The following is a 26,369-nucleotide window of genomic DNA, read 5'->3' as shown; positions in this document are numbered from 1 at the left end:
ACCTTCTCGTTAGACTCGCGCAACACCTTCCCGATGTAGATGGACCACCCTTCGACGATCTCCTCCAGCTGCAGCGTGGTCAGCTCCTCGATGCTCGTCTTCCCGATGTCGACCTTGATTTTAAACTTATCCTCGTCCACGGTGATGTTCTCCTGGTGCGGCGCATTGTACTGCGTGGGCAGCCCGAACGCACACTCCACGTGATCGATCGTCCACTGGAGGGTGTCGATAAACTTCTCCAGATTCGCCTCCAGGTTCTGCTTCATGGGGCTTTCCTCCGGGGCGCTCGTTTCGGCCGAGAGCTTCGCCGGCTGCTGTTTGGCGGTCAGCCGCGCCTCGCCCTTCAGCTTCGACTCCTCCAGCAGCGTGTTCCACCGCTCGGCGGACGTTTGCGGGAGCGGCAACGCCCGCGCATCACTATCGCCGGTCGTCGACTCGGACGCCTTCGTTTGCGTCAGGTTCGACTCGCTGCTTGGCGTGTCGGCCAGCGACTGGCGGCTGCTGTTTTCCAGCGCCGACTCTTCGCGCAAGGCCGCGCTCGGTGACAGCTGCTTCGCCTGCATCGCCTTCATGCGAAAGTCGGACGGGCGGGTGTAGTCGATCAGCCCGACGCTGGTCCTGCTGGCGGAGCGATCAGCCCCAGCAGCCGTCGCCGCTTCGTCCTGCTCCTCCACACTGACGCTCTTTTCCGGCTTGGGGCGCTTCGTGTTCGGCTCGTGAAACTGAAACTCCACGCCGGGCCGGTAGATGCGCTCCAGCATTTCCTTCGCGTTGTGTATCAGGTTGCCCCTAATGCAGCCGACGATCACTTTACGCGGCATTTCCGCCACGCAGTCCTCGAGGTTTTGGAATGTGCCTGGGATTAGAGTATTACCCGCGATATGATTACGCCAAATTTTGCTACAAACGTTAAGGCCAGCCAGCCTTTGCTACCTTCATACGTACCGATGGGTGTGCAGAGTCGCCGAACCATGTACACGTACCGGACGTTTGGATCAATCTTCTCCTCCGGGATGATGCCGAAGCAAATGTGAACGATTGGTGTTTTGATCGATGTCGGCACAATTTTCTAGTGCGAGCAAACAACAACCACATCACTTTTCCATTAGCGTACAATGTAACACAAACAACAGCGTGCAACAGAAGGGGAGGAGGGGGGGGGGGACTGTTTGTTCGCGCTGCTCATTTAAACAACGTCATCAGAGCTCAAGCGGGAGCGTTTCGCCGAACTTACCGTAACTTCCACCAGCTCATTATCGTTGCTAGCCCCAAGGAATCCGGCGTCTCCAGTAATCTCATGGTCAGCGTCTAATTAGAAAAGTTGTTGCCGCATCGAGGGCAAACGATGCATCGGGTGGGGGGGAGTGGATAAGGAAGGATTTTTTAATTAGAACGAAGCTGACGATGGGTGACGGTACCCTTCCCTCGCCTGGCGTGCGAATCAACCAGCCGGACTAATTGCTATCAGTGGATGTTTTGCAACGCGCCGCTGTGCATTTGTGCGCATTGTAGTGTTGTGCTTTATGCACGCCCTCTCGATGGCGCTAGGGTGCAACTTTGCCATTCATAGTGTGGCCGCTTTCACAATACGTACCTCCTTTCTTTCCTTTCTTGGGTTTGCCTTTTTTCTTGCCTGCGGGAGGGAGTGGGAAAGTTGTTATTAGAATTCCGTCGCTACAGGAAACATAAATTCAACACCGATGACATTTGTTTAAAACATAATAACAACATGCGCACACACGGAAATTAAAAGAGACATTCACTCTACTAGCTGTTGTGCAGTGTTTGGCTATAACATAATTAAGTGCTAACTATGTGCAGCAATTAATAGCGACATGATTTCCATGCCGTGCGTATGCACTTACTGCCATCATCTCCGTCGTCGGCAGGACCTGTGGGAGTCGGCGGGAGAAATATGTAGTAAGCAAATTGAAGCATGTTATACTAACGGAAGGTAAATATTGTCTAGGGGAGATTCGCTACCGACGCTGCAAACAAGAGCATGATGTAAAATGTTATAATTAAGAAAGCGCGTCACAGCCAGCTTCCAGTGAGCATCGTCGAACATATCAACACCAACAGTGGCAACAGCAGCAGTTACGGTCTCTGCTGGAGCTACTCTCGAAAAGGAGCGATTCTATCAACGGAACAACCAGCGCCACCACTCATTGATGCCGTCTCGATGTTGCCGAGCACGGTTGCACACAACAGGGGGGGGGGGGGGGTTGGAGACACTTCAGGCACATGGTGGCACATTTTTGCAATACCCCCATAGCGACACAATAATGCTATTAATATTGGCCGCCTCTCCCTTGCTGCTGCATCCTTTGCTCGAATGCGTGCCTGAAGACGGCTCGAGACAAACAGCAAAACACGTAAAAGGGGACCCGGCGTCGTGAGCCGCCTCCAGCGGGCAACGTGATGTACCCACAATGTTTGCGCACGACGCCATGCCATGCGACATGCTTGCCCCTAAAAGTGACCGACGCTCCTTCACTGTGTGCGTGTGGGAGGCGGGAAAAGAGAAGGTAGAAAGGTTGTAGTTTACAGGCGTAACAACACACACACACACACACCCACTTCGCCCCATCACGGCGATGAACGGGTGTGGGGGTTCGAACGATCGAAAGAAAAACATAAATAAATCAAATTAACCTTTCCCGAACGTGTTGCCTGCAGGATATGAAAGGCAGCCAGGCTCACATCCGTATTCATTTCCTTCGCAGTGCAGAGAGTTGATCCTCGGGCGCACTGAGGACGTCTGTGTGTGAGTGTATGTGTGTGTGTTATTGTGCCTGTTCATCACGTCCTTTGCTGGCGGACAGTACATTTAGAAGGTTGTTTGTTGTTGAGCAGGAAAAACAAAACACGGTTTATCGAAGCCAATTGTTTGAATTGTGACTGTTTTGTGTATGTGCCGTAAACTAGTTTCTGGCCTTTTCACACCTATGGGGATTATTTATATCATTTCAATAAAGTGCAAGATCAAGAAGGAAGTATATTGTCAATGTGCTGCCATGGATCGAAACCGAGTTATGGAATGATTATAGAAAGTAGTAAAAATGTGGAATAAACGAAACGAAAACGAACTTTCGCCATAAAGAATGCTGTTAGTAAGTAGTGATTTCAATTACTCCACCAGACTCGTTTAGATGTCATTCACCATTCGAGTTGATGCTTCTTTTGAACATTAATTAAAAAGGAAATTTCAAACTCAATTCCACTCCTTTCTACAGAGACGAATCGCTCACTGAGCTGTACTTGCCACAGTGCTATATAATGGTCCTCCCATCTTCGAGGCACACAACTGTCTGCAAAAATGCAGATAAGATGCATAATCTGTACCGCTTGCTAGCAGTAAGACACGGTAAATGCATCCAGTAAACGTCCATTGCCACACTACCTGTGCTTCTTAACCCTTCCGGTGAGGGAAAAGCAAGCAAAGTATATAAGGAACGATCTCTCGTCGCACAAAATGGAGGAAATCATGCATTCATAACGTACTCCAAAAGTCATTTTTCGCACGAGAGGATCTGCCGGAAAATTTATGTGATGAAACAATGGTGGCAGCAGCATTCGGGCAAAACCAAAGCCTGAATGCAGCGGTGAAAGGGAAAGGTAAAGCTGAGTTCGGCCTCTCGAGCGGGAAGTTGGCGTAGTGGCGACACGAAACATTAACAAAAAAAACACACACACCAAGAAAAAAGGATTTGAAAGTTTGAGGGTTCACGAGGAAAAGAAACTTTTCGTGGAAGGTGTCGCGGCCAGAACTGGGTTCGGTCAGAATGAAAAGTACCAAAAAAAAAATCCTTCAAAAGTGGCGAAAGCCAACCTCAAAAACGATCGGGAAGGTGTGTGCAAGCAGTGCTCCGGACAGGAAAGGACGCAAAAGGTGATTCGTGAAAGTTTTTCTTCACCCTTTGCACCCTAGCTATCGATTAGCAGGGCCGTTTCAAACCTTTGCAGACCTAACACAGTATAAAGAGTCGTTCGTTTTTTTTTGGTGAGTGTAAGTCCTCTAAAAACTACTTCCCGAAGATAGCTTGCTCTCGCACCTTTCTTTTTTTGTGGCGCAAAAAGGGGTTCGTGGCTTGTCGCTTTTGCTGAGTCCACTCGAACGTGGGAAGGAAGCGGCGGTGCCGGCGGCAGCAAGGAAGCAATCGAATGACATCGGTAATTTACGGCCTGACTAGATGAAAGTGTCATAATTTCACCGGTCTGCCGAGACTTGTGCAGTTGAAGGGCCGCAGCGCATCGGAGAGCCGGGGCGACGGCCGAAACGAATAAATCCATTCGAGAATATAAACGAGGTACGTTCCTGGTGGAGCAGGATGCATTAGTGGGTGTGTGTATGAAGTTGCAGTCGGAAGTAGACAGTAGTACCAGAGATATTCTGGGGAGCCTTTCTGCTCTCTCTCTCTCTCTGACTTGAGGCCTGAAAAGGGCGTTCCAGCCCTGGCTATTACTCATATGGATGTATGCGAGCAAACTGCACCCAAGATGGACGGAGAAGGAGGAAGAACTGGTGAAGCACATTGATAAGAGAGATTGTTACAACGACGCGTCCCCCACCACGACCGCTCCGCTTCGTCGAACAGGTGGCGCCGCGCGCACGAGTCCTTCCCGAATGGACGCAACGAAAAATTACCCACCTTTAGCCTTTTTGCCTTTCTTCTCCTTTTGCGTCTGTTCCGGTTGGTCCGAGCCGGCGGGTTGGGCTGCTCCGGCCGTAACTACGTAACCCTCGGCCCCAAAAAACGGTGCAGGGGGTTGGATGTTTAATCATAGCCCGAACAAATGCCGAGTTGGTCCGATCCGAGCAGGCAGGCGTTTTTGATGATTGCCATGTTTTACATGCATATAATATTTGTAGGGATCGCCCGCCCATCATTCATGCGTTTCGAACGAGCTCCCACCGGGTTGGTGGGGGGAAGGGAAGGGTCCGGATGGCCGCAGTGCAAGATTTACGATTGACCCACGTTTTCGGGTGGTGGTGTTTTTTTCCAAAGTCCGAAAAATGCGTTATGAAACAGAGAAAGAGAAGAAAGAAGAGTGAGACGGTGAGCTCAAGGCACACGCGAAGAATGTGACAGTGGTCCCCGGGTCCCTTTAGCCAATACCGTACCTGGCTCGAATGCGGTCACCTTCTCCTCGATCAGCCGCTCGTAAAACGTACGGTACGCGAACAGGATGCGCTTGTGGTCGTCCCGCTGGTCGGTGACGGCATCGTCCAGGAAGGCGACCAGTTCGTCGTACAGCTCGTTCAGCACCGTGTCGATGTAGCGCGGCTCAAACACGCCCAATATCTTGCACAGCCGGTCCCGTATCCAGATGGCACGGAAATCCATCCCGTCGCGCGACAATCACACACAATCACTCGGAAAAACACGTTCGAAACACGGCTTCAAAATGGTTTCCTTCTCGCTACAGGTTACAAAGAGGATTCTTTCGTTCGTTCGGCGAAACAACAGTTGCACAAATGGAAACGCATACACACACACCGCACCACAGCACTACTCGAATGGAAGTGAAGAAAATCACCCCGTTTCTACGCCCAGAGTCCAGACGGCGTTCGAATAAAACAATCCAAGCGTCCATAGCAACCGCCGCGTCCTAGCCCAGCGCCATGGTGATCTGTTCCTTTGCAACATGACACAGTGTGCGTTGTTTGGTTGCTGCTTGCTGCAAAACTCAGTATGGAGTGTATCCGTTGGACAAACAAAAAACAACTATTGTCAAGTGTTTCATACGTTAATTAAAAAACTGCAACCGACGCTGCGGCTCCTTACATGCTTACCCGCATGGAATGTAAATTGATGCAACGCGGAAATCAAATTACTTCCACCCTGGCGCCATTTCCGGGCCATACAAACACATACTTAGCTCGGTGCAAGGGCCGGCTGGGCTCACACGTACACGAAATCGTAAATAAAATTTGGCATCAATTAACATTTATTGGAATTATGTTTTCACCTTAATCGTGATGCGAAGGTCCCGTCACGTGTCGTTTTGCCCGGACGGTCACACTCCGGCCGTTGCCGGATGAGTTGGATAAATAAAAACACATTTTTATCCCGAAATGGTCGGGAACTTCACCAGTGCAGGTGAAATGCGAACAATTTCCCGGGACCACGAACAATGCAGAACCGGGCGCACACGCACGGGTGAAAAGGTAAATGAAATGAGTTTTCGTATTCCCTCCGCTGCTGCCCGCGCCCGGTAGGTACGTGGCCAACGAGCAAATGCGAACGCCGGGCTGGCAATGAGCATGCGATGGTAATTGATTTTGGGGGTTTTAAGTGAATTTATAAATAAAATTAATTATTGAAATTTATATTATTCCAATATTGTGCGCTAATTTGTGTCGTTTCTGGCACCACGGTTGCTCGTTTTTTTTTTCGTGTGTTGCCTTTCTCAACGACAACAAAGCTATGCAGGGGGGCGTGCAGGGAGCTACGGCGCACCCGTGGACCAGCCTTGGCCCTTCGTCGGTTCGCCCGTCAATCAGGGTATCGGTTTCACACGTGGCGTATGACACCAGATAGCAGCTGGTACTGTATAAATTAGCAATCATTAGCCCCACGGTAGGGTACGGGGCAGAGGGGGGGGGGTGGACGGTGGAGCGGTGCGCAAAATGTGAGCTTGCATCGGTGTTTCGAAATCATTAACTGATGTGATATTATTATTACACATATCAATGATATTTGCCGTTCAAATGCTTTTGTCAAAATAGTGCGCCGCTGTTTGCGCGTGGCGGGTGAAGAAAACGGAAGCCAAAGCCAACACCATCGCACGTCCTGGGTGTGCTAACGTTTTCATAATTTATCGATATCAATATCGGGATTGAACCGCCCATCGGACGGCCTACAATCATGCTTATGTTTGCAAAATATTGATATGCATTATTGATACAAAATAAATTGAAACGCAAAAAAAAACAATCGGGCAAAGGATAATTTTTTTATATTTATTTGTTTATTTTCCTTCTGTATTTTATACATTTTTCAACTATAAAGCACAAACACACACGCACGGCAAACATTCGATAAGGAGCCTGTTCACAATTTAACGATCATATGCTGTATGGAAAACAATATTTACCTAGCGGAAACAATCAACTCTTCGTCCGATTTGCACAACTAACTCGGCAGGCAGGCCAAACTGCTCGAGGACCCACACAAAACACCCACACATCCCTCGTTTTCCTTCTTCGGCATATGTGGGTGAGAATGCGGCTGCTTCAGCTGCTGGCGGTGTCGAATTTTTCTTCCCGCAAAAGAATGCAAAGAAAGTACGTCGGGACACGTTCACCCAACATTTGTTCTGCCGAACGGCACAAACAGCAAACACATTCACCACCAACGGGGTACCCACCACCACCACCCGGTTCCCAATTTCGACATTTATTTGTAAGCAAAGGAATATTTATTCTTCACTCTGTGCTCGTGGCACGACTTCCTGCAGTTCCCCACTTCCGTTCGGGTTCGGTTGAAGTGCGGGTTGCATCCGGTCCCTCTCCCCGGGCAACGTGCTTCCGATCCGGGTGCCGGCGAGTCCAAGCAAGGGCTCGTCTCCAGCAGCCCAGGAACAAAGCCCAGCCGCTTCGGGGTTTTATTGGATTCTGGCTTCAGCAAAGGCGGGGGGAGAGCGAAATGAGAATGCACTTCACGAATAAACTAATCTTATTTCGATTTTACATCGACAGCTGATGCCTTCATTTTCTCTGGCGCTGCCGACTTGGCCCGGGACGACTCGCTTTCGCAGACAACGTACAGCGCTTCGGCGTGGAGTGTGGGTTGAGCAAAAGGGACAATGCAGATTTATCGGAAGCTGAAATGCACTTGCTTTGCTGTGTTTTTCTCTCTCTCTCTCTCTCTCTCTCTCTCTCTCTCTCTCTCTCTCTCTCCTCTCTATTCGTGCATTTCTTTCCAGTACATCCAGCCAAGAGGCTGGTAAGTGGAATGAACGCTTTTCAGTATCTTCGGGCGGGTAACCGCGGTGTCCTGGAAGGCTCATTGAAGATGCCGATGCCACTTGGAAGCTACCCTTTGTGTGCAGCGCCCTGGGCCCAGGTGCATGACAGAAGTGCATCGGAAGAATATTTAACGGCCAATAAGAGACTCCGTCTGTTATCCGGTTGCATCGGTGTGCTTTCTTTTCTTTTTGCAGGGGGGGGGGGGGGGGGGGAGAAGGCTTTAATTAAATCTTACAATAAATGCATCCATTATTCTCACAATAGTGCCCTGGTGCCTGGTACGCTCCACCACGTCAGCACGAGCACGAGTGGCAGCAGTTGAATTGGGTTGATTTTTGAAGATGCCCTCGCAGATGATGCTAAGAAAAAATGGCAAAAACCCGGTAAACAAAGAGAGAAATAAAGAAAGGTAAGTGCTTACAGTTACAGGAGGAAACCGTTTCTTCACGGGCAATGGAGATTTTTGTCCCCCGCAGGGCGAGCGAGATGGATCTAGCGGGTAACACGTAATAGTGCGGGTGATAAATTACCTTGACATGACCAGTTATCATCGGTGAGGAAACCGTACTCACGCTTGCACGTACAGATCATTTGTCCCTTGCAGTACGCGTTCGTGATGCAGTGGCTGTCGTACAAACATCGACGTCCAACGGCTGGGGATGGATAATGGGATGGGAGTAGATGTAGCAGAGACAGAGAGAGGGAAAAGTAAGATTCGTATTATTATTGATTACAACGAAGCACAATGCTAGAAGTGAAATGCGTTGCTTCTTGGTACTAGAGGAACTTGAGGAACTATTTATGGTTCAATCTCTAGCACGACAGAAAGAGAGAGAAAAAGAATCTGCACTCCCTATGCATTAAATGCACTCTTTATCGGATGTGCGAAGCAGCAAGATTGAGATCCAATTTCCAAATATTTGCCAACCGTACTGGTGCGGTTTTGTGGGTCAGACAAACAACCTTTCGGTACAAAGAGATGGTACGAGAGGTACTCTCTTGCTCTTGCTCGGATGGAAAGCGCATAGAAAGCGGAGTGCCCCGCAAAGATCGCAAACAAATGCGAAGACACTTTTGCATACGTTGCACGAAACTGTAAGACGCAGTTTTGATGCTGCAGCCGTGTAGCACTCTAGTGCACTTTCGAAACGTTACGCTCAGCCAAAACGAACAAGAACCTCTGAGCTGGCAACCAATCAACGAGCCAATCATCTGGAACGCAACACCGATCATGAGTGTATGGGTGTGAGTGTGTGTGTGTGTGTGTGTGAGACTGTGTTCTTCTTCTCTGCTAAAAGGATAAAACAGAAGCAGAACAAAGTGGAGTAGTGCCAGCAAATTCGATTATGTTCGCCTATTTCCTCCGGTTCGTTTTGAATCTAATGCCCATCGTACTACCGATCTCTCTCTATCTCTCTCTCTCTTTCTCTCTCTCTCTCTATCTATCTCTCCCTCACTCCATCTTTGCACAAAATGAAAGTGCAACAAAGCGGGGACCGGTGTGCCTTTCTTCCGAAGCACTAAACCTTAAGACACTAAGCCTCTAAGTGAATGTCTGAGTCAGCGAGACGGAAAACCGGGGGGAAAAACGCACCGAACGAAGCTCGGTGGCGGTGCACCGACCGATTAGTCGGCATTGTTTTGCGGCGCTGGTTTGAGAGGAAGCGAGCTTTGTGTGCTTGTTTGTGGAGCTATTTTTGTGCCGGTTGTTATTTTGGAGCTGAAGTTGAGACATTCCCCCCCCCCCCCTTCCCGGTCTGCAGGAAGAGCGGATTACCTTCTGCTGGGAAAGGATTCACCCCGGATGCTCGGATGCTTTGCTGCGCGTAGCAAGCGTGTACTCAAATTTGCACAGAATTATTGACGTCGCGCGTACGAATCGTGCAGGAAGCAATCTTCTCCAGCAGATAAGCCGAAACAAGCGCAAAGGCAAGGACTTGTCGAGTTCCGTGTTCGAATTTCATTCGATAGTGTGTGGCACGGCACTGGCACCTAAAAGAAAAAGTAGCACAAAACAAGCAAAGAAACTGGCAGAGCAGCAAACATTCGAGGAAGCGAGTCGATGACGGCACAAGACAATGCACCTGGAGTGAATGCAGCCGGCGACGAGTGACAAAAGCACCATTAGACACTGCCATCGACACAAACAAATAGCGCAATTTAAATACACTTGCAAACGTCGAAGCATCCCAGTTGTACCCCGGTTTTGCGTGAAGCTCTGCTACTTGTCGGATCGAAGAAGCTCCGTTTTTGCAACAAATCGCCCTACTTGCAACGGTGTTGGGAGGGGATTTCAGTTTATTGCTTCGCTTTTAAAAGCATCAAGAAGCATCATTGCTCCTAGCCTCAACCTGCCGGATGTGGGACGCTGTACACCACCAACCGTTTGTTCTATCTCTGCTGCATTCCAAAATCATGCCTCAAAACGATAAACAAATGTAGCCGGAATTGTATGCGATGAATATTAAGCTCCGCCTGCCTCTGGGTGATGGTGAAATTTATTGCAATGTACGCTGCCACGGTCTCGCCAAACCCGTGTGTCCACCCCCTCCGTTCCACTACAATCGAATAGGGTCTCGGCTGGTGAGTTTCTAAAACCCGAAACGAAACGATCGACATCGATGGGACATGCCTAAGTGAAGGAAGGAAATTGACACATCCGTAGACCGGTTGGACATTGCAAAACGGACGACCAGGTTCTGGGTCGCACAAACTGCAGCACGGTTTGGACAGGCTCGCTCTCTCTCGCTCTCTCTCTTTCTCTCTACGCACTTTGTGGTACTGTTGTAGCGCTGTGTCCTGCGGCAAGGAGGGGCAGAAGTGTAGTGTGCCTTCGGGTGCGTGTTATTAAGATACAATGGTCTCAATCATGCATCTCTATCCCTGCCAGCTTTTGTGCGGCATGGGGAGTGTGTGTGTGTGTGTGTGTGTGTGTGTGTGGCGAGTGCTAGACGAGTCTATGTCCATTTCGGAAATGGCCCGTTTGCGTGCTCGTTTGAACATGCCGTGTGCGTGTGTGTGTGTGTGTAAAGTGTGAAAACGAAAATTCACTTATTTCGGTACTACTTCTTCGGCTACAACAGGGACCGGGGAGATCCTAACTCCAGCGCTTACGGTATTGCTTTACTCACCCCCGAGACAGGCCCGATTCGTCTCGTCCGGCCGGTATCCTTCGGCACAGTCGCACGTCTGCTTGCGGGTGTCACACACATGAGCGTACTGTCGGCAGTCCTGTGCCGTTCGGCAGTAGTCGTTCAGCTCTGCGAAGGGTTTCAGCGGGCAGCCAACCGGTCAATCGGAACAGAATCGTGAAGCGCAGTGGAGGGGTGAGACAAGAAAGCGTAAAGTGAGCAGCACACAAGCACCGTGTGTCGTAAAGGATGTGATTTGGCGTTTCCGTTCGTTCGCTCGTTCGTATCGTCTCGTGAGCAGCGCACTCGAATGCTCGGTAAAATTTGACTTCACACAGAGAAAGGATGTTGTTTTGTGCTGTTTTTTTCTTTCTGTGAGGTAGGAAGGGTGGTCCGTATTCTTTTGTGCAGTTTTGTTTTTTTTTTTTTCGCACACGAAAGGATTAGAGGGAAAGCCAATCGATCGCGTAGAATCGGTGCACTGTGCGTCGTTTAGGGGGATTTAATCGAATGAATTAATTATCGCACGGTGAAAAGGGAAGGTAAAAGGAAACCCGAATGCCACAGATTTGTGACGGGGTAGTGGATTCGTTTAATATTCAAGCGCTTGCCAAAGAAAGTAATAGAACAAGTCGCTGAAAAGCAATTAAAGTAATGAGGACAAGATTTTTTGAAGAGCGCAAGAAGTGTGTTGAACAATTAAGATTTAAATCAGCTCATCGTGGAGTGCATGAAGAATAAGATAAATCAATGGTTTTTCGCACGTACAAACATCGAACAGAAACTTCTGAGCCACAAACAGAGCAGAGTGCGCTCTAAACCAATACTTCCATCATAAAACGCCCTTAAAAACGTGAATCACAATTTAAAGCAAACAATTGAAAACTTTAAACGTAAACAAAGGGCATTGCAAATTGCGACAAAAACACAATGCACCGCATATCACAACACCTATGCGCGTATCGTATGGGCGGTCCAGTGTGTGACTGCGGACAAAACATGTGACCACTGTCACCGACATTATAAACAGTTTCTTCCGTACCATAAATGCACTCGCGTTGTTTTCCTACTCCCCTTTATAACCGCCGCTTTTTCCAGTTTGAGGATCGCCACTCTAATGAACAACCACCGCCACGATCTCCATCTTTCCCATTTTCCCCGCACCAGGTATTAAACGGTCCTCACGTACGGTACAGTGTCCTGGCCGAGATGTACGTGCGGGCATGTGCCATTCGGCATTCGGGCAAGAGTCGAGTCCGAGCTTAACGTAAAACCTTCCCTCATACATCCCAAAGAAAAAAGCACATAACACACACGAGAAGCCGTTTAGGGGGGAAAAGGGGGGGGATAAGGATCACGTCCCGGTGTGCGTTTGCATCCTTCCTACTTCCTTCCTCGGCCGCCACCATCGACAACTTTAAGCAGATCTCGTAGAGCTACTAACCTCCGGGTAGGGTCGGTTCCGTGTACCGGCTGCTACGGTTTGTCGGCAGCAGCGTCCCGACCGGCGGCTGCTGCAGGAGTGGCGCTGCCACCGGCCCATCCGCCACTGCCGTAGGTGCCACCAGTGCGCCAATGCAGCTTTGCAACAGAACCACAAAATGCACGCAGCATACTAAATCACCAAAGATCATTGCCAGAATTTTAAGCAACTTTTTGGGTGGAAGGGAAACGCGCTCGGATTCGCGGTCCGAGCCGGTGTAACGGTAAACGGTGGCCAAGCAAAAGGTGTCTAACAGACACACAAAGGCTCACGGATCACGGTCACTCTCTTCCTCTCTATCTCAGGGTCTTCCCCGTTGCACCGAGTTGTTGATGTTGTAATTACACACTATCTTAACGCGTCCCACTCTGTCGATGGGGAAGGTTTTCCAGATTGCAGTCAGCAAAAAAAAAGGTAAAGGAAAAATACAACGAACTCTCACGTGTTGGTGCACGCTGGATTGGACTTTTCCCTTCACCGCACTGAACCGTCCGTCCGCACCCAAAACAGCGACGGGGTAGAAGTTTGTGGTTTGATTTTCCTAACGTGTGAAAGCCGCGAAAACGTTCGATATGAAAAATCCAGCTGCTCCCGGAATAGTTTTAAACATGCACCCACACACATACACACAAACACATACACGCGATCACTTCCTTTTTTTGGCTTTAGAATCACGAACAGTAGACGACACAGTGGTTGGTGGACGAAGTTGTTCACACCACGCTGCCGGGTGCTTGAGCTGTGTTCGGTTTCTGCATCCGCGGCACGTAGCCAGGGCAGCCAGGGCACCACCGAATGACACCGTCGGCAAGGAGCCGGGCGACTAATTAGTAGCAGCGTTCGGTGTTTGTCGGTGTGTTTTATTACGTTAAAGTTAGCTGCGCTGAGCTTTCCGGGATAATTCGCAACGGAGCCCCCGAAACACGACCGCGAACCGCGTGGATTGGATGTCACTGCGCGAGATCGTTTCGGCACACCACCAGAGCGCAAATTAATTATCCTTTCGCCCCGGAATGCCACCATTGGCCAGGGATGAAGACGTTCACACTAGCACTGGGGCCACACCAAAGGCGGGTGATATAAGTTTTCCCATAAAAATGGTCCGTTCTCGTGAATGCTTCTGTGCACGCCTCACCGTGGTGCGTATCGAAGTGACAGTCGGGGCGCTGGTAGCAATTTTAAGGCCACACATCGCCTTCGAATGGGGCGCGCTACCGATCGGTAGCACATACACATACACAGCCATGCCACACGCACTCACTTGGAGGTTTTCCACGGAAAAGAACCGAAAAATACTTTCGGGCTTCGACCGGGTCCGGATGATCCGCGCCTATCCTAACTGAGCCTATTGAACGCAACGGCTTCGGTGCGGTACGGTGCGCTTTTCCACGTACCGGGAAAATTCCTAACCCAAATCCCTTCCCCCTCATGTGTGTGTGTGGGCGTGTGAGTTGAACGGTGCTCTAAATTCTTCCCAAAAGGCGTGGAAACGATTACTGACGCTCTGAGGCGTGTAAGACACGAACTTTCCCACACAACGCGTTTTGCCCTGCTCCTCTACGGGCGCTGCTTACGTCCTTGCCAGAAGAAACCGTTCGCGTACGTCGGCGGTGGTGCTGGAGGTCGCGAAAAGTAATTAACTTTTTATGTTACCCACCCAGGAACTTCCCAACACCACCCAGCACCGTGCTCTCTCTCTCTCTCTCTCTCTCTCTCTCTCTCTATTTTTACAGTCGTTCAGCGTGGGGTTTAGTGTGAAAGTGTAACGAAAAAGTGGAAAGCCCACCAGTGGTGTACCGCTGCACGTAGCCTGAGCCGCGTTTGTCTCGTCGCTGGGCTGGCAAGTCACTAAACCCCCGCTCTTCTTGCACCCTTCCTTCCGGAACTCATGTTAGTTACATGTGCGATGGCTCAACGGTTGACTGTACCGCGTGAAATAATCCGTTTGACAGGCGTGTCGGATCAGTTTTTGTTCCCCCACAGTTGCTGGGCTCGATGAGGTGAAGGTACCCCCATGGCAGTGCCTACCAGTTTTTTGGTGCGATGATGATGGTAGTCTCATTGTGAGAATAAAATAATCAACTCGCTGGGAACTTGGGAAGAAAGGGGAAGAGGTGTACGCGCGCGGTACCCATTAGGACAGATTTGACTTGTGTCAATGCACCCACATAATAATCGGTCCAATAAAACGATTATTTGCCAACGCAGGATAAGGGATCCAAAGTGCTCTCTCTTTCTCTCTCTCTCTCTCTCTCTCTCTCTCTCTCTCTCTCTCTCTTCAGCTCTTTTTCTAGCGTAATCGATTGTAGATGCTTGTACGCGATAGGTGACATGGTTTTTGGTAATTTGGTGCATTTTATTGGATTAAAACGGGGCGGTGCGAATGGGGGCTAGGATGCAGAAACATCGGAGCGGAAACATGAGCCGTGCAATAATGCGACGCTAAAAAGTGTGGTCGGATATTGCGAGTGTGCTGAGTGGCATTGGGCGTTGTACAGCGTCACCATCATAGCCGACCGCGTGGGGGTGGCAGGCAGGTTAGTTCGGATTGTTTAATTTTGATCAGATTCGAATTACATGCATGTTCACGGGGCTGGGAATTTGTTTGGCCCTTTTTAGAGGCTGTTGTTGGGATGTGTTGTTTTAAGCTGTTGAAGGGATTCCGTTTTTTTGTATCGTAACAGTGTGAACAGTTGTCCAGCTAAACAAAATATATTGCTGCAACGCATTGTTTTTGTGTGCGTTGTGGAAATATTGTCATTGAAAACACGTTAAACATTGAGCTCATGTATCAATACTTCCAATGTACATGTTTTCAGGAAATGCTTTAAATATATTCTATTTTTGTCGTCGATATTTTATTGCTTTAAGTTAAAATAATCGATCCTAAAACTGAATCCATTTGCAGCAAGTTTTCATCATAAGGAGTTTATTAAACACACATCTCGGTACACCAATGCTCACTCACACTTGTTTTGATATATCCTGGCTACTAGAATCGCTAAATCTATAGGAGACCTCTTTTGAAATTACTTCCGGGGTTGAACAAATAGTTCGGAGTAGATACTGTACAGGTTCCTTGACTGGGACTGGCTTGCAATTAGCTTCTTGACTAGAACAGGTCCAGGTACAGTACTTGAATTTGAGTAAAATAGGTATAGGTTAGGATCTATATGATTGCGCAATTAAATACTGAGTGGATATTAATTCACAATCAGTTACAAGACCGGTATAGATTAAGGAACAGCTCCTAGATCGGTATGAGTTATACACAAGTTCTTGGACCGATATGGGCTCAGGGACAGGAAGAGGATCGAGATAAGTCCAGATCCAGGATCAGTTCCAAGACTCAGAATCGAGGGTTCAGAATCTATTATAGGACCGATATGGATTGAAAATCAGATCCAGTATGGGTTTGTGACCAGAACCGATATGGTTCTATGATCGGTTATATGGAAATGGTTCAGAATCAGTTTACAAGCGTTTACAAGCACTATGGATTTATTACATACCCCCAAAGTATGTTATATAGCCCTTAAACAGATCCAAGGTTACTAAATGGTATCCATTGATACTACTAATACGTTCTTTATATCTGCCCGAGATGTCAATATTATCTCCACTTCAGGTTGATAAGAGCTTTTCAATACACGTCAAGATCATGAAAAAAAGGAATTTTAATTACCTAAAGACCCAATCAAAAGATTACCGACACAAACGAAGCGTCAGACCAATCAAAACTCCTTTCGCCTGGAAGGCATTGAAAGAAAATCCGGCCGATAATCTTCCAGCCAAATAATTATCAACCATTGTTCAAACAAACCTATCCACTCACTCAAACAAACCAACCCCACGCATGCCACAGATCTCGGAGCAAGACCCGCTGCACACTTCAGCACGGCTGACCGGTACCGGCATCAGTGGCGCTTTCCCGCCGGACCGCAAAAGATTCATCATCAGTAATCGGATAAAATGTCAATGCAAATATCAAGCCCATTCATAGTTAAACCTGTACTTAAATTATTGATTTCAATCGATGTCCGGCTCCATCGACTCCAGGACCTATGAAAGCTGAGCTTAACCTCGCCCCGAAGCCCGAACCGGGTCCCGGCCCCTCGACATTGTGCCCCTGCCGATTTGCATACCGTACCGAAATGATTATTATCCGGCTGCAAACAATCGGAAATCGTCCCGGAGTCAATGGCATTGCAATATTGAGCAGCTGAGCGTCGATCCGTCAAACTGCATTCCGGCTAATGTCAACCGCAACTGCGGTGCAACACACCGACCCGAATCGGTGATTGTGTGTGTGTGTATGGCTATTGGCCAGTGATTCCAGTGTCAAACGTGAAGCCACTCGCTCGGCCGTTTGGCAGGATCTATTTTTATCCAACCATGACCTGCCATTACCGTTTGGCCGGATTGTTCATCTAATTATGATTAGATTTCGGAAATGCTCCACGAACGGTGGAAATTCGATAACATTTCTAGACGGCCGGGGGTCTGTTGCACGCAAATCAAACCACAAAACCACCACTACTAGGAGCCCGTGGGTCGTTGAATCCCGCTTGCCACTCGGTATGAATTATGCAAATCATGAATTAAATCTATTGCGCACATACACACCCGCACACACACACACACACCCACACTGAGCCGGATCGAATCGCCTCCAAAACCTCCACTCAGGCTCAACTGCTTTGGATTTGGTGGGAATTGAGCAAGAGTGCTACAGTTCGGCTTGCTCGTTGGTCGCCTCAAACGCTCATTCAACATTAAAGGGCGCTTGTTGCTAAAGAGTAACCGCGTCGGGTGCATCTCGTAATGTGATTTCAACGTTAAACTAGAAGCAACACCCGGAAGGGAATTTAGCATTGGGGTTGTGCCCCTGCCGACTTTTTCCCTTCCGTTCCGTGTGAGCTCTTCCCCCCCTGGAAACCCCCCTCCGTGGCACCCGGTGACCGACAATCATCGGGAGGGTTAAAATAACCGACATCAATTGATAAAACTGTTCCGACCCAACTCCCGGGATTGGATTGCTGCCACAATTACTATCCGAATCAATTACTAAACACCTCCGCGAGTTGTCACCGTCGATCCCTTTGGGGTGGGAGGGCGCAGTTTGCCGGCACGGGCGGCTGGGAGCACGTGGGAGTTTGATAAATTGTTTCACACGAACACACACACACACACACACATACACACACACACACACATGCAATTGAAAACGTTGCGCAAAAAGGCATTGATGCACGCATCGATACGGTAGATCGGATCCCGGCCCAAGCTGTCGAGCGATTCGAGTGCACTTGCTATGATTAATGGAGATTGAAACGTGTGGACTGGCCTGGTTCGGTGAGTGCATCATGTGTAAATCAATTTGTGCAACTCTTTTGTACATCGGCACATACCGGTGGTGGCACTGGGCAAAAAGGGGCTTTCGGGGGAATCGAGGGACAAGCAGGAACGGGATTTAAATAAAACACCAAACAAGTGTCACTCGATAGTGTTGCTTTTCAATCGTTTTATACTTTTAAAGTGCATGCGTCCGATATGCATGCTCGGTGCAATTTAAAGTCATGTAGAGGAAGCCTCTTTCTATTACGATTGAAGGGAAGAAGCGCCTAATCAAGTGATTAAAATGGCTTCTACACGTTCGAAAAATCCAATCAATATACACGTTTTGCATAGTAATTATTTTTTAATTGAGCGAATAAAATCACGCTTTTCAACACAAGCCCACACGACCACACGCTGGTATACGAAGGATACGAAACATTAATTAAACTGGAGGTATTCCTTTTGATTCCAATTCCCGCCTTGTCGAGTGAATTGTAGCCTACGGCTGAACAGGTTCCACTAGCTCAGAGCCATCAAGACAGTTGGTTGCATTCTTCGAATTGCATTTTATTCCCTTGAAGCTTGGTTAGTTTCGTACCCTGACTGGGTCCGATTTAATATGCAACTATTGAGCTTGTCTGCATACAATTATATCTTGGCACTAGTGTTGTGCCGGGCAGGATGCTAGGAGCAGATTGAAAGCTTATCCAATTATTTAATCATCGTTTGAAGTTGATACACATCTGAGGTACAGTTGCTTTTGGATTTTGCATGGCCTATAAAATTCATATATATTATTGAAAAACTAATGCAAGTTAATATTCGAATGCTTCATCGAGTCGAAGAGTGTTGCACACTCGCCTAAAAAATGTCCACTTGTAATATACCATGTCTTACACTTCAAGTACGCCCAATTAAATATACCGTTCCTATGGTAGTTTTAGAAACGGGAAAACGTCAGCTCACCTGACAACAAATTTAATAAATGTTGAATATTTCACCATTCAAAAACTTTTGGCAAAAAATGTACTCCAAACATCTTCATCACCTCTTGCTTTACCTTATACAGATGAAAGTTGCCTTTTCTACATAATGAATATGTGAGATTTTTGTGATGTAAGTAGCAACTCCCTGTTCGGTAGACTGAAATGAAGCATTAAAGTGACTCTGATTGTACGTTTAATTTATTAACTGCAAACAAAAACCCAAACATCGCTCATTCTACTCAAACCGAAGCAAACCGCTGCTGGCGCGTGCCTAGACAACGACCGAGTTGACCTCCGTTTCGCTCTTGTGGAAGATCATCGTGTCGTAGTACACCATGTTCGGCGTGAACCAGGTAGCCTCGTTGATCTTGCGATTGAACGGATAGCCGAACGGCAGCGCATCGATGTAGCGCGCACCGGAACCAACGCCGCAGGAAAGCGTCTGATCGTAGCCGGTGAAGCGCTCGACCTCCGGCGCATGGTACGGGGCAATCATAAAGAAGAACTGGAACGGCATGCCGCCCTTCTTGCCCTTCGGCAGCATCAGGCGGGCCGGGAAGCCGCAGTGCGCCTCGGACATGTCGAGCGGGAACTTGTAGTCACCGTTGTACGCCTGCATCACCTGCTTGTACAGGTCGAAGTAGGTCGTGCGGTCCTTGACGAACCAGCTGAAGTCCTGCGAGTTGCGCGTGATCGCATTCTCGCCCGCCACCAGATCGACCAGGAAGTGGTCGAGCTGGAAGAAGTTCTCGCGGTTAGCGTTCACGCTGTAAGCGTTACCGTACTGGTCGTACTTCGGGCCGAGGAACACCAGCACCACCGCCTTCTGCGGTTTGTCCGACACGACGTTCAGCTTGAACGAGAACGGCAGATGGTTGAGGCGGGGCATGCGCGCGTACAGCACAAAGTCTTCGCCCTGGTAGTGGGCCATCTTGCCGAACTTCTTCATCTCGCCCGCCTTCATCGTGGTTTCGTCGAACACCTCCACATCGACGGCGTTCGTGATGTCCGCATCGAAGTTGTCGAAGTACGTGACCAGCTTGTCCATTTCGACCGTCTCCAGCTTCACGCCGGGGAAGTTAATCTCGTCGTACTTGTAGCTCGGCAGCGTGTCCAGATAGCGGTAGTAGAAGCCAATCACGCGCTTGAAGAACTGGTAGAACACCGGATCGCGCATCGCCGTCTCGTAGCGCTCGAGCACGCTCGGCACCGCGCGGAACTCGTTGAACATCTCGAACGAGCCGCCGAGGAAGAACTTGGCCACCTTCTCCAGGTAGCCGTAGAAGCGCTTGTTCACGCTGTCGCCGTTCGATTGGATCAGATTGCCCAGATACTCCACCCCGGTCGGGGTGGTAATGTTCACGAACGTACCGTCGGGGAGGATGATGAATCCGTAATCGATCGCCTCCATCAGGCGACGCTCGTAGTCCGTGATCTCCTGCACCACGTCGTGCTTCTCCGTGTAGCCGTTGTGGTAGTTTTCGCGGGCCGGGAACGGCACACCGTTGTAGTAGCGCAGGTACGGGTAGTACCCGGTGACGATCGGCTCGTACCAGGAGAAGGTCGGAATCGTACCGAGATCGTTCGACAGACGCTCCAGGTAGTAGCGGGCCAGGAACTGCTGGTGCTGGTAGAGATAGAACTCACCGCGCCGGTCCTTGTACAGTCCGTACTCCTTGCCGCCCATCCAGGTCGGGTAGTCGGCGTGGAAGTAGTAGTAGTACGCGTTCAGGCCAATGTCCTCCATGAAGTAGCTGACGCGCTGCTCCGGATTGCTGTGCACGTAGTAGCCGGTGTAGTTGCTCGGGATGAACGCACTGTACACACCGTCGGCCTTCTTCATGCGATAGAAGCCCTGCATCTTGTAGCGCTGCGCCTTGCTGATCACGACGTCGTTGAAGAAGTAGTACGGGTAGATCTCGTACGGTGCCGGCAGCACGATGCCCTGCATGTCGGCCCGATGCAGCACCGCCACGGTGACCGCGTACACAAACATGCCCTCGTTCACGTGGAAGCGGGCCCACACCATCGTCTTGTAGAACGTGTCCCAATCCTTGGCGTAGTAGAACAGATGGAACAGGGCGACCGCCTGCTCCCGATGGTACTCGTTGTACACGGAGAAGATCTCCTCCATCGGCAGCAAGCCGTACTTGTAGAAGCGCAGGAACTCCTCGACGACCTGCGGCTTGGTGAAGTGCTCCTTGTACGCGGCCAGATCGAACGCCTTCTGGTCGTCCCACAGGTGCGTGTGCAGCTCCGGCTGGTGCACGTGCTGGAAGATCTCCAGCATGGCCTTCTGCTTCTCCAGGAACGGCTTGTCCGCATACTTGACCTCCTTCGTCATGTAGTAGCCGCTGGCGGTACAGGCCAGCAGGCACACCACGGTGATCGCTAGGAACGATCGCATCGTGTTTCACTGTCCGGTTCGGCGCTCGGTAGATTCCGGGACTGACTACCGTTCGATGGGCGGACCGCTTTCTTATATAGCAAAGTGAACCTCGCTCAGTCAAACTTACCTCGGTTGGCAACCGTCCAGCAATCAGCAAGCCCTTCCGTGACCTTCCGCCGAATGTTTGCTTATCAATAATTTGGATGCGGTAATTTGGCGATGCAGAAACAAAACAAGCGCACACCAGTTCGACGCCGCTCGTGGTGCTCTTTGGCTTGCAGTACATAACCTTCAGGTGGTGCAGATGCATTTCGTGGGATGAGCGATAAGAGCATTTGCCGGGGGGTCACACTCGCAGGCCGACTCGCTCGTCAGACATTCTGGCTAGAGCGATAATGGTGGTGACTTTGTAGCCATCAAGAACAAGAACAATCTCGATTTCGGACAGCACCCCCTCCACCCAAACAAAACAACGCAACTCACAAGCTGACTTGTTTTTATTAATAATAATATTTATTCTCTTAACTTTTTGTGTTTGTGTTTTTGTTTTCCTGTCGGCTTTGCTATCTCGTACGTGCGATCGAATTGGCTCTGTTCGCGGCGCACTGCAAGCGCACGATCAGGCGTACACAGTTTTATCCCTGGTGTGGCATTTATTGAGTGACCGGTCTATTCACCTCCCAGTACACAACCATCTATTGGCGCTCGTACACGAGACAGTCGCGAGCCTGTCTGTCAGCTGTCTGCGTTCGCTTCAATGTTTCCATTTCTTAATGCACAAGTCATGCAACATGTGTTCACGAGATTCGTTTTTTTTTTCAAATGCCCTGAATTTTACGTTCTGTTTTAGTTTATTTGTTTATTTGTTTGCTTCATTTCATTTTCTGTTTGCTTCTCCTCGTTCGCCTTGGGGTTGTGTTATGCCATTTGGTTTTGCCTTATTCGACCGTACTATTGTTTTGTTACTTTGTATGAAGCGATCTGTTATTCCAATGTCCTATACTAGCGTTCTTTTTTTATCGTCTTTCTTTTCTTTTCCATTTTCTCCTACCTTTCTGTCTTCTTCTTTTACACCATTTGTTGGCACTGAAGGAACAGTCTCCAACCACGCTCCCTCCACACACGCACAAACACACACGGATTGGAGAGAATTGTTCCGATTTGAGCAAGCTTTAACACACACACGCATTGTGCCGTGGCATCAATTGACGGGGCATGTAATTTCGCTTGGTAATTGTAATTGGATGGGAAAAGTTTGGAACATTTGCAACGGAAACACATTTGGTTAAATGGAAGTGGGAGGGGGGAAATACTAACACAATGCAAAACATCCATCAAAAAGTCTAAACAACGGGTAATGCGTGTTTTGCGAGCTGTTTGTTTACGTTTTTGTTTTTCCCTCTTATTACCATTACCTTTACTTGCTCTAATGTCCGTCTTTTGCGGAGGCTTGATTTTGTTTAGTTTGGTTTTAATGTTTTTTTTCCTTTGCTGTTTTTTTTTTCTTTATTGATTAGTTCCAGTACATTCATGTTAGTAACAGATAATAATAATTACATTGTTTGTCTACTCAGCCTCAGCTAACAAATGTCCCACCTACTGCACTGTACAGCGGGAGTCTGGAAGCAAGTTCTGTCTCACTTCCTCTTTCTCGCACGATCATCTCTCACACATGCACATGCCCGTACGGCCCCTTTTAAGCCTAGTAGTCCCTGTCGTACCACTACCAGCATGTCCTGTGTGTGCGAGAGTTTTAGTGTCGTGTGTCTCCCTGTTTCAGCTTGCCCCTTCAACACACTGTCGCAATAAGTGCTGCCCAGCAGCTGCCTACTAAGCCTGGCCAGCAAGGAGAAGCTGCCTCTGTGTCTCTGTCCTTTTTCTTCCGTCTACTTTTTTTTGCGTTTGAGCGTCACCACACACAACGCAACTTCGTTCACTCTCGTGGCAAAGAAAGTTGTATTGATCGTATGTGTGTAGTGGTGTGTGTCTATCTCTTTTTTTTACATGTACAATCAGCGTTTTACAAAACTACTAGTACCATATACATTTTCGGAAGTACTGGAAAAACGGGAGCAGAGGGCTAATGTGTGTCCTGTGTTTTGTCGGTAAAGTTGCCAGTCGGGTTTATTTAGAGCCGCTCACCTACCTACCGGAAGGAAGGAATGGAAAGCAAGCATGGTACGCTTCTAAACAGTGTTTCATTGCCCCTGTGTCTTGCTTAGTCCACCAACGTGTGTGAATTTTAACGATTTTATGCATTACGTAGGAATGAACATGGGAATAGAACGGAAACAGAATTGGAAAATTTGGAAAAGCGAATTTGCCTGTACGGTGATAGCGTCATCGTTTTAGCTTCTACTTCTTTGTCGTGGGACAAAAACAGAGCACAGATACATATACAATTTACACGTACAGCCTTCTTCCTGGAGGTTTGGGATGCTTAGAGCCTCCCGGACCAGACCCGCAATGGGAAATAGTTATTGTTCTTCGCTTTCGTGTCTTTCCCTCACGCCGGAGAAGATTATTAAACCAAAACAAAGATCCAAAATAACATTACTAGCTTCCCATTCCATCTTACACACACGTACACGCACACACACACATACTTACTTATACTGAGTATCAAGATCTTTTCTAGTGTTTGTAGTAGTATTATTCTTACGTTGGTTTGCTTGCAATGTAGCGTGTGTTTGCTCGAGTTTGCTTTCATATTTACAGTACTTGCGCAGTCACCAATCACAACCCGGATGCACGATCCGTCAACAGCAGGGCAGCTCCGTTCCAGCAATGCATCAGTGCGGCCCCGACCGCCAGCACGTACAGCAGTGAGCGGGGTTGCCTGCCGGCCAGACCACCGCCTCCGGTCAGCGGTGAGTTGTCCGGGTCGCCGTTGTTTTTCCGCCGATTGTTCGACCCATCCAGCCCGAGCAGATTGGGCGAGATGGTCGTGACGAGATCGCTCACCAGGATGCGCTGCTGGGCACTCTTGGTGTAGATGTGCAGGATGGAGATCTCGCACATGACCGTGAGGCTGGTGTGGAACGGTGGCATCGACTGGTAGATGTCCTGCAGCACCTGGCTGTGCGGGAGCATCTCGAGCGAGGAGAAGGTGGGCGTCCCCTCGTACGACCGGTACGTGATGCGCTGGTACGGCGATCGATGAATCTGTGCAGGTGCGGTGAAGTGAAGGATAGAACAAAAAGAAAAAACCATCAGTGCCGGGCACGGAACATGGAAAGGGCCGTTTGCTTGCTTTATTTGACCAAACTGTTGCACAAACTGCGAGCGATGTTTGTTGCCGAAGCTACTAGCAGAACCGACCCGATAGGATCCCGTGCACTTCCAATTTATGGTCGGCAAATAATCTGTATTGATTGTCAATTCACCCCTCTCTTCCTCCTCCACACACCACCCGCAACAACTTACCCGCTTCGTGTTGATGTACCAGGTAATGTTGGCAGCCGGAAAGGACGTCCCCACGGTGCAGACGGCCCGGAAATTGTCCAGCGTGGTGATGTGCGTTTTGTCCAGCTGCATCATCGGGTCCTCCTTCGGCAGCTCGACCACCTGCATGCGCGCCTGCCGGATGTCGGTGTGGAAGAGCGGTGCGTCCTCCGACACCTCGCACTGGAACTGGCCGGTCAGGTCGCGGGTCACGCCCCGCAGCGTGACCGACGTGGCGTCCGACTGTGTGCCCTGCGTGTGCGTGCGCCAGCAACGGGAAATAGCGGATGGAGAAACAAAAGAAAAAAAAAGACAAATGGTTATCAAACAACGCCCGGGATGGAAGGCTCGGGTGGCAATAGATAGCAATCACGTATCCGGTCGGAAAATTATATTCGTTTGTACGCTGGCGTATGTTTGAGGTTAGAATATGAGCGAGTTTTTAAGCTGTAGTGATACAGTTTGGAGAAAATAAACCTGTTGCTCAAAAATATTCTAAATTTCCCCTTTTTCCAATACAATTAATTGTTTTGAAATAAATCATAATAAAATTAAAATGATTATTCCTTTTTTAATTCTACTTCTACGGTTGGTATGTATTTTACAAATATTGCGATACACGCATGCCGGTATCCACCAAGAAATTCATTCATATTCAGCTATAGGAACGATTTGCCGTTGATAATTATTTGTTTCGCGTCAACTACCAAGCGCCTCCATTGTATCGGTTGTTTTGAAATAAAAAATGGATAAAAACGATTCTTTTGGTAAACTTTTAACGCAGTTTTGACTCTTCTTTCTTGAACATAATTGATCTTGCTCAACATGTTATGCTACACGGTTCCCCAACAAGCAACCAAAAATTGCACGAAAAACTTCAACAAAAAGCAGCGGAAAAGCATGAACTAAAACAAAACATTACATCATCCCACCACCAATTGGGAAACCACAAGTTCCTACCCCACTCTCGAGCAAATTCCGCGCTACCCGTGAGCACTGAAAATTAGCGTCCCCCGCTGAGTGGAAACATCCGGCAGCAAGTGGTACATCAACTTTCATCAAACTACTGGCGGCAGCTAGCACACGGGGCAAATGGACAAGCTAAAAAAAGCCATCCTTAAACCACACTACGGAGCAGCACGGGAAGGGTTTAGAATAGCCCGGAGTACTTCTTCTTTTAGCGCCCTTTTTGGCACTCCCACCGAGCAATGGTACAAATAGTGGTGAGTAAGGTTTACGTACAATAATGGGACTAAACTTCGCATCAAACGCCGGCACACCCAGCACTGACGCTTGCAAGGAAGCAATTCAACTTTTTTACACCCGCTTCCGACTCCGGGTTTTTATCTTTAATTATCGCGGTGCTTTATGGGACTGGTGGGTTTATCACTCGTGGTGCTTCCTGGGTGCTTCGGGCCAGCTTCCAGCCCGACTAATTATCGTGTCGGGAAAAGGGGTCCAGGCAGGGTTACAACAACGGGTGCGAATTGTAACACCAATTGCAGACAAAGAAAGCGAGCGAGCGACTGAGAGAGAGTGAGAGAGAGAAAAAAAGAGAGATAGAGTGAAGTTGTCTTGAAGAGGAAGAAAAAATGGCCCACCCGCGTCCAGTGTGTATGAA

The 26,369-nt window shown here is 48.8% G+C and overlaps 4 protein-coding genes across 7 annotated transcripts in view; all 4 read right to left on the bottom strand.

Moving 5' to 3' along the window:
• Nucleotides 1-5,506, bottom strand: part of LOC120951406 (dynein axonemal heavy chain 10) — a 38,874-nt gene extending 33,368 nt beyond the window's left edge. For both annotated transcript variants that reach the window (XM_040370098.2, XM_040370099.2), the window contains exons 1-6: nt 5,126-5,506; nt 4,653-4,733; nt 1,595-1,633; nt 1,235-1,308; nt 946-1,069; nt 3-856 (exon numbers count right to left, since the gene is read on the bottom strand). In XM_040370098.2, the coding sequence (XP_040226032.2) occupies nt 3-856; nt 946-1,069; nt 1,235-1,308; nt 1,595-1,633; nt 4,653-4,733; nt 5,126-5,348 (1,395 nt within the window). In that variant the 5' untranslated portion in view covers nt 5,349-5,506. The remainder of the gene's footprint in view (nt 1-2; nt 857-945; nt 1,070-1,234; nt 1,309-1,594; nt 1,634-4,652; nt 4,734-5,125) is intronic.
• Nucleotides 5,507-8,174: 2,668 nt separating this feature from the next.
• On the bottom strand, nt 8,175-13,223 carry LOC120952662 (uncharacterized). Its single transcript, XM_049606189.1, has 4 exons — nt 12,551-13,223; nt 11,107-11,235; nt 8,506-8,628; nt 8,175-8,334 (listed from the first exon to the last, which is right to left on the bottom strand). Exons 1-4 carry the CDS (start codon nt 12,738-12,740, stop codon nt 8,231-8,233), a joined length of 546 nt encoding a protein of 181 aa, XP_049462146.1. The 5' UTR covers nt 12,741-13,223; the 3' UTR covers nt 8,175-8,230.
• A 5,872-nt stretch (nt 13,224-19,095) lies between these two features.
• Nucleotides 19,096-21,383, bottom strand: LOC120953019 (hexamerin-1.1). The gene has a single exon (XM_040372667.2). The coding sequence runs from the start codon at nt 21,320-21,322 to the stop codon at nt 19,187-19,189; it is 2,136 nt and encodes a 711-aa protein (XP_040228601.1). The 5' UTR covers nt 21,323-21,383; the 3' UTR covers nt 19,096-19,186.
• Nucleotides 21,384-21,795: 412 nt separating this feature from the next.
• Nucleotides 21,796-26,369, bottom strand: part of LOC120949827 (uncharacterized) — a 180,687-nt gene continuing 176,113 nt past the window's right edge. For all 3 annotated transcript variants that reach the window (XM_040367359.2, XM_040367361.2, XM_040367360.2), the window contains 2 exons: nt 24,731-25,000; nt 21,796-24,469 (listed from right to left, as the gene is read on the bottom strand). In XM_040367359.2, coding sequence (XP_040223293.1) covers nt 24,041-24,469; nt 24,731-25,000 — 699 coding nt within the window. In that variant the 3' untranslated portion in view covers nt 21,796-24,040. The remainder of the gene's footprint in view (nt 24,470-24,730; nt 25,001-26,369) is intronic.

This window comes from Anopheles coluzzii, chromosome 2 (assembly GCF_943734685.1).
Source record: "Anopheles coluzzii chromosome 2, AcolN3, whole genome shotgun sequence".
Classification (NCBI taxonomy): Eukaryota; Metazoa; Arthropoda; class Insecta; order Diptera; family Culicidae; genus Anopheles; species Anopheles coluzzii.
This window is presented reverse-complemented; position numbering and strand designations above follow the sequence as displayed.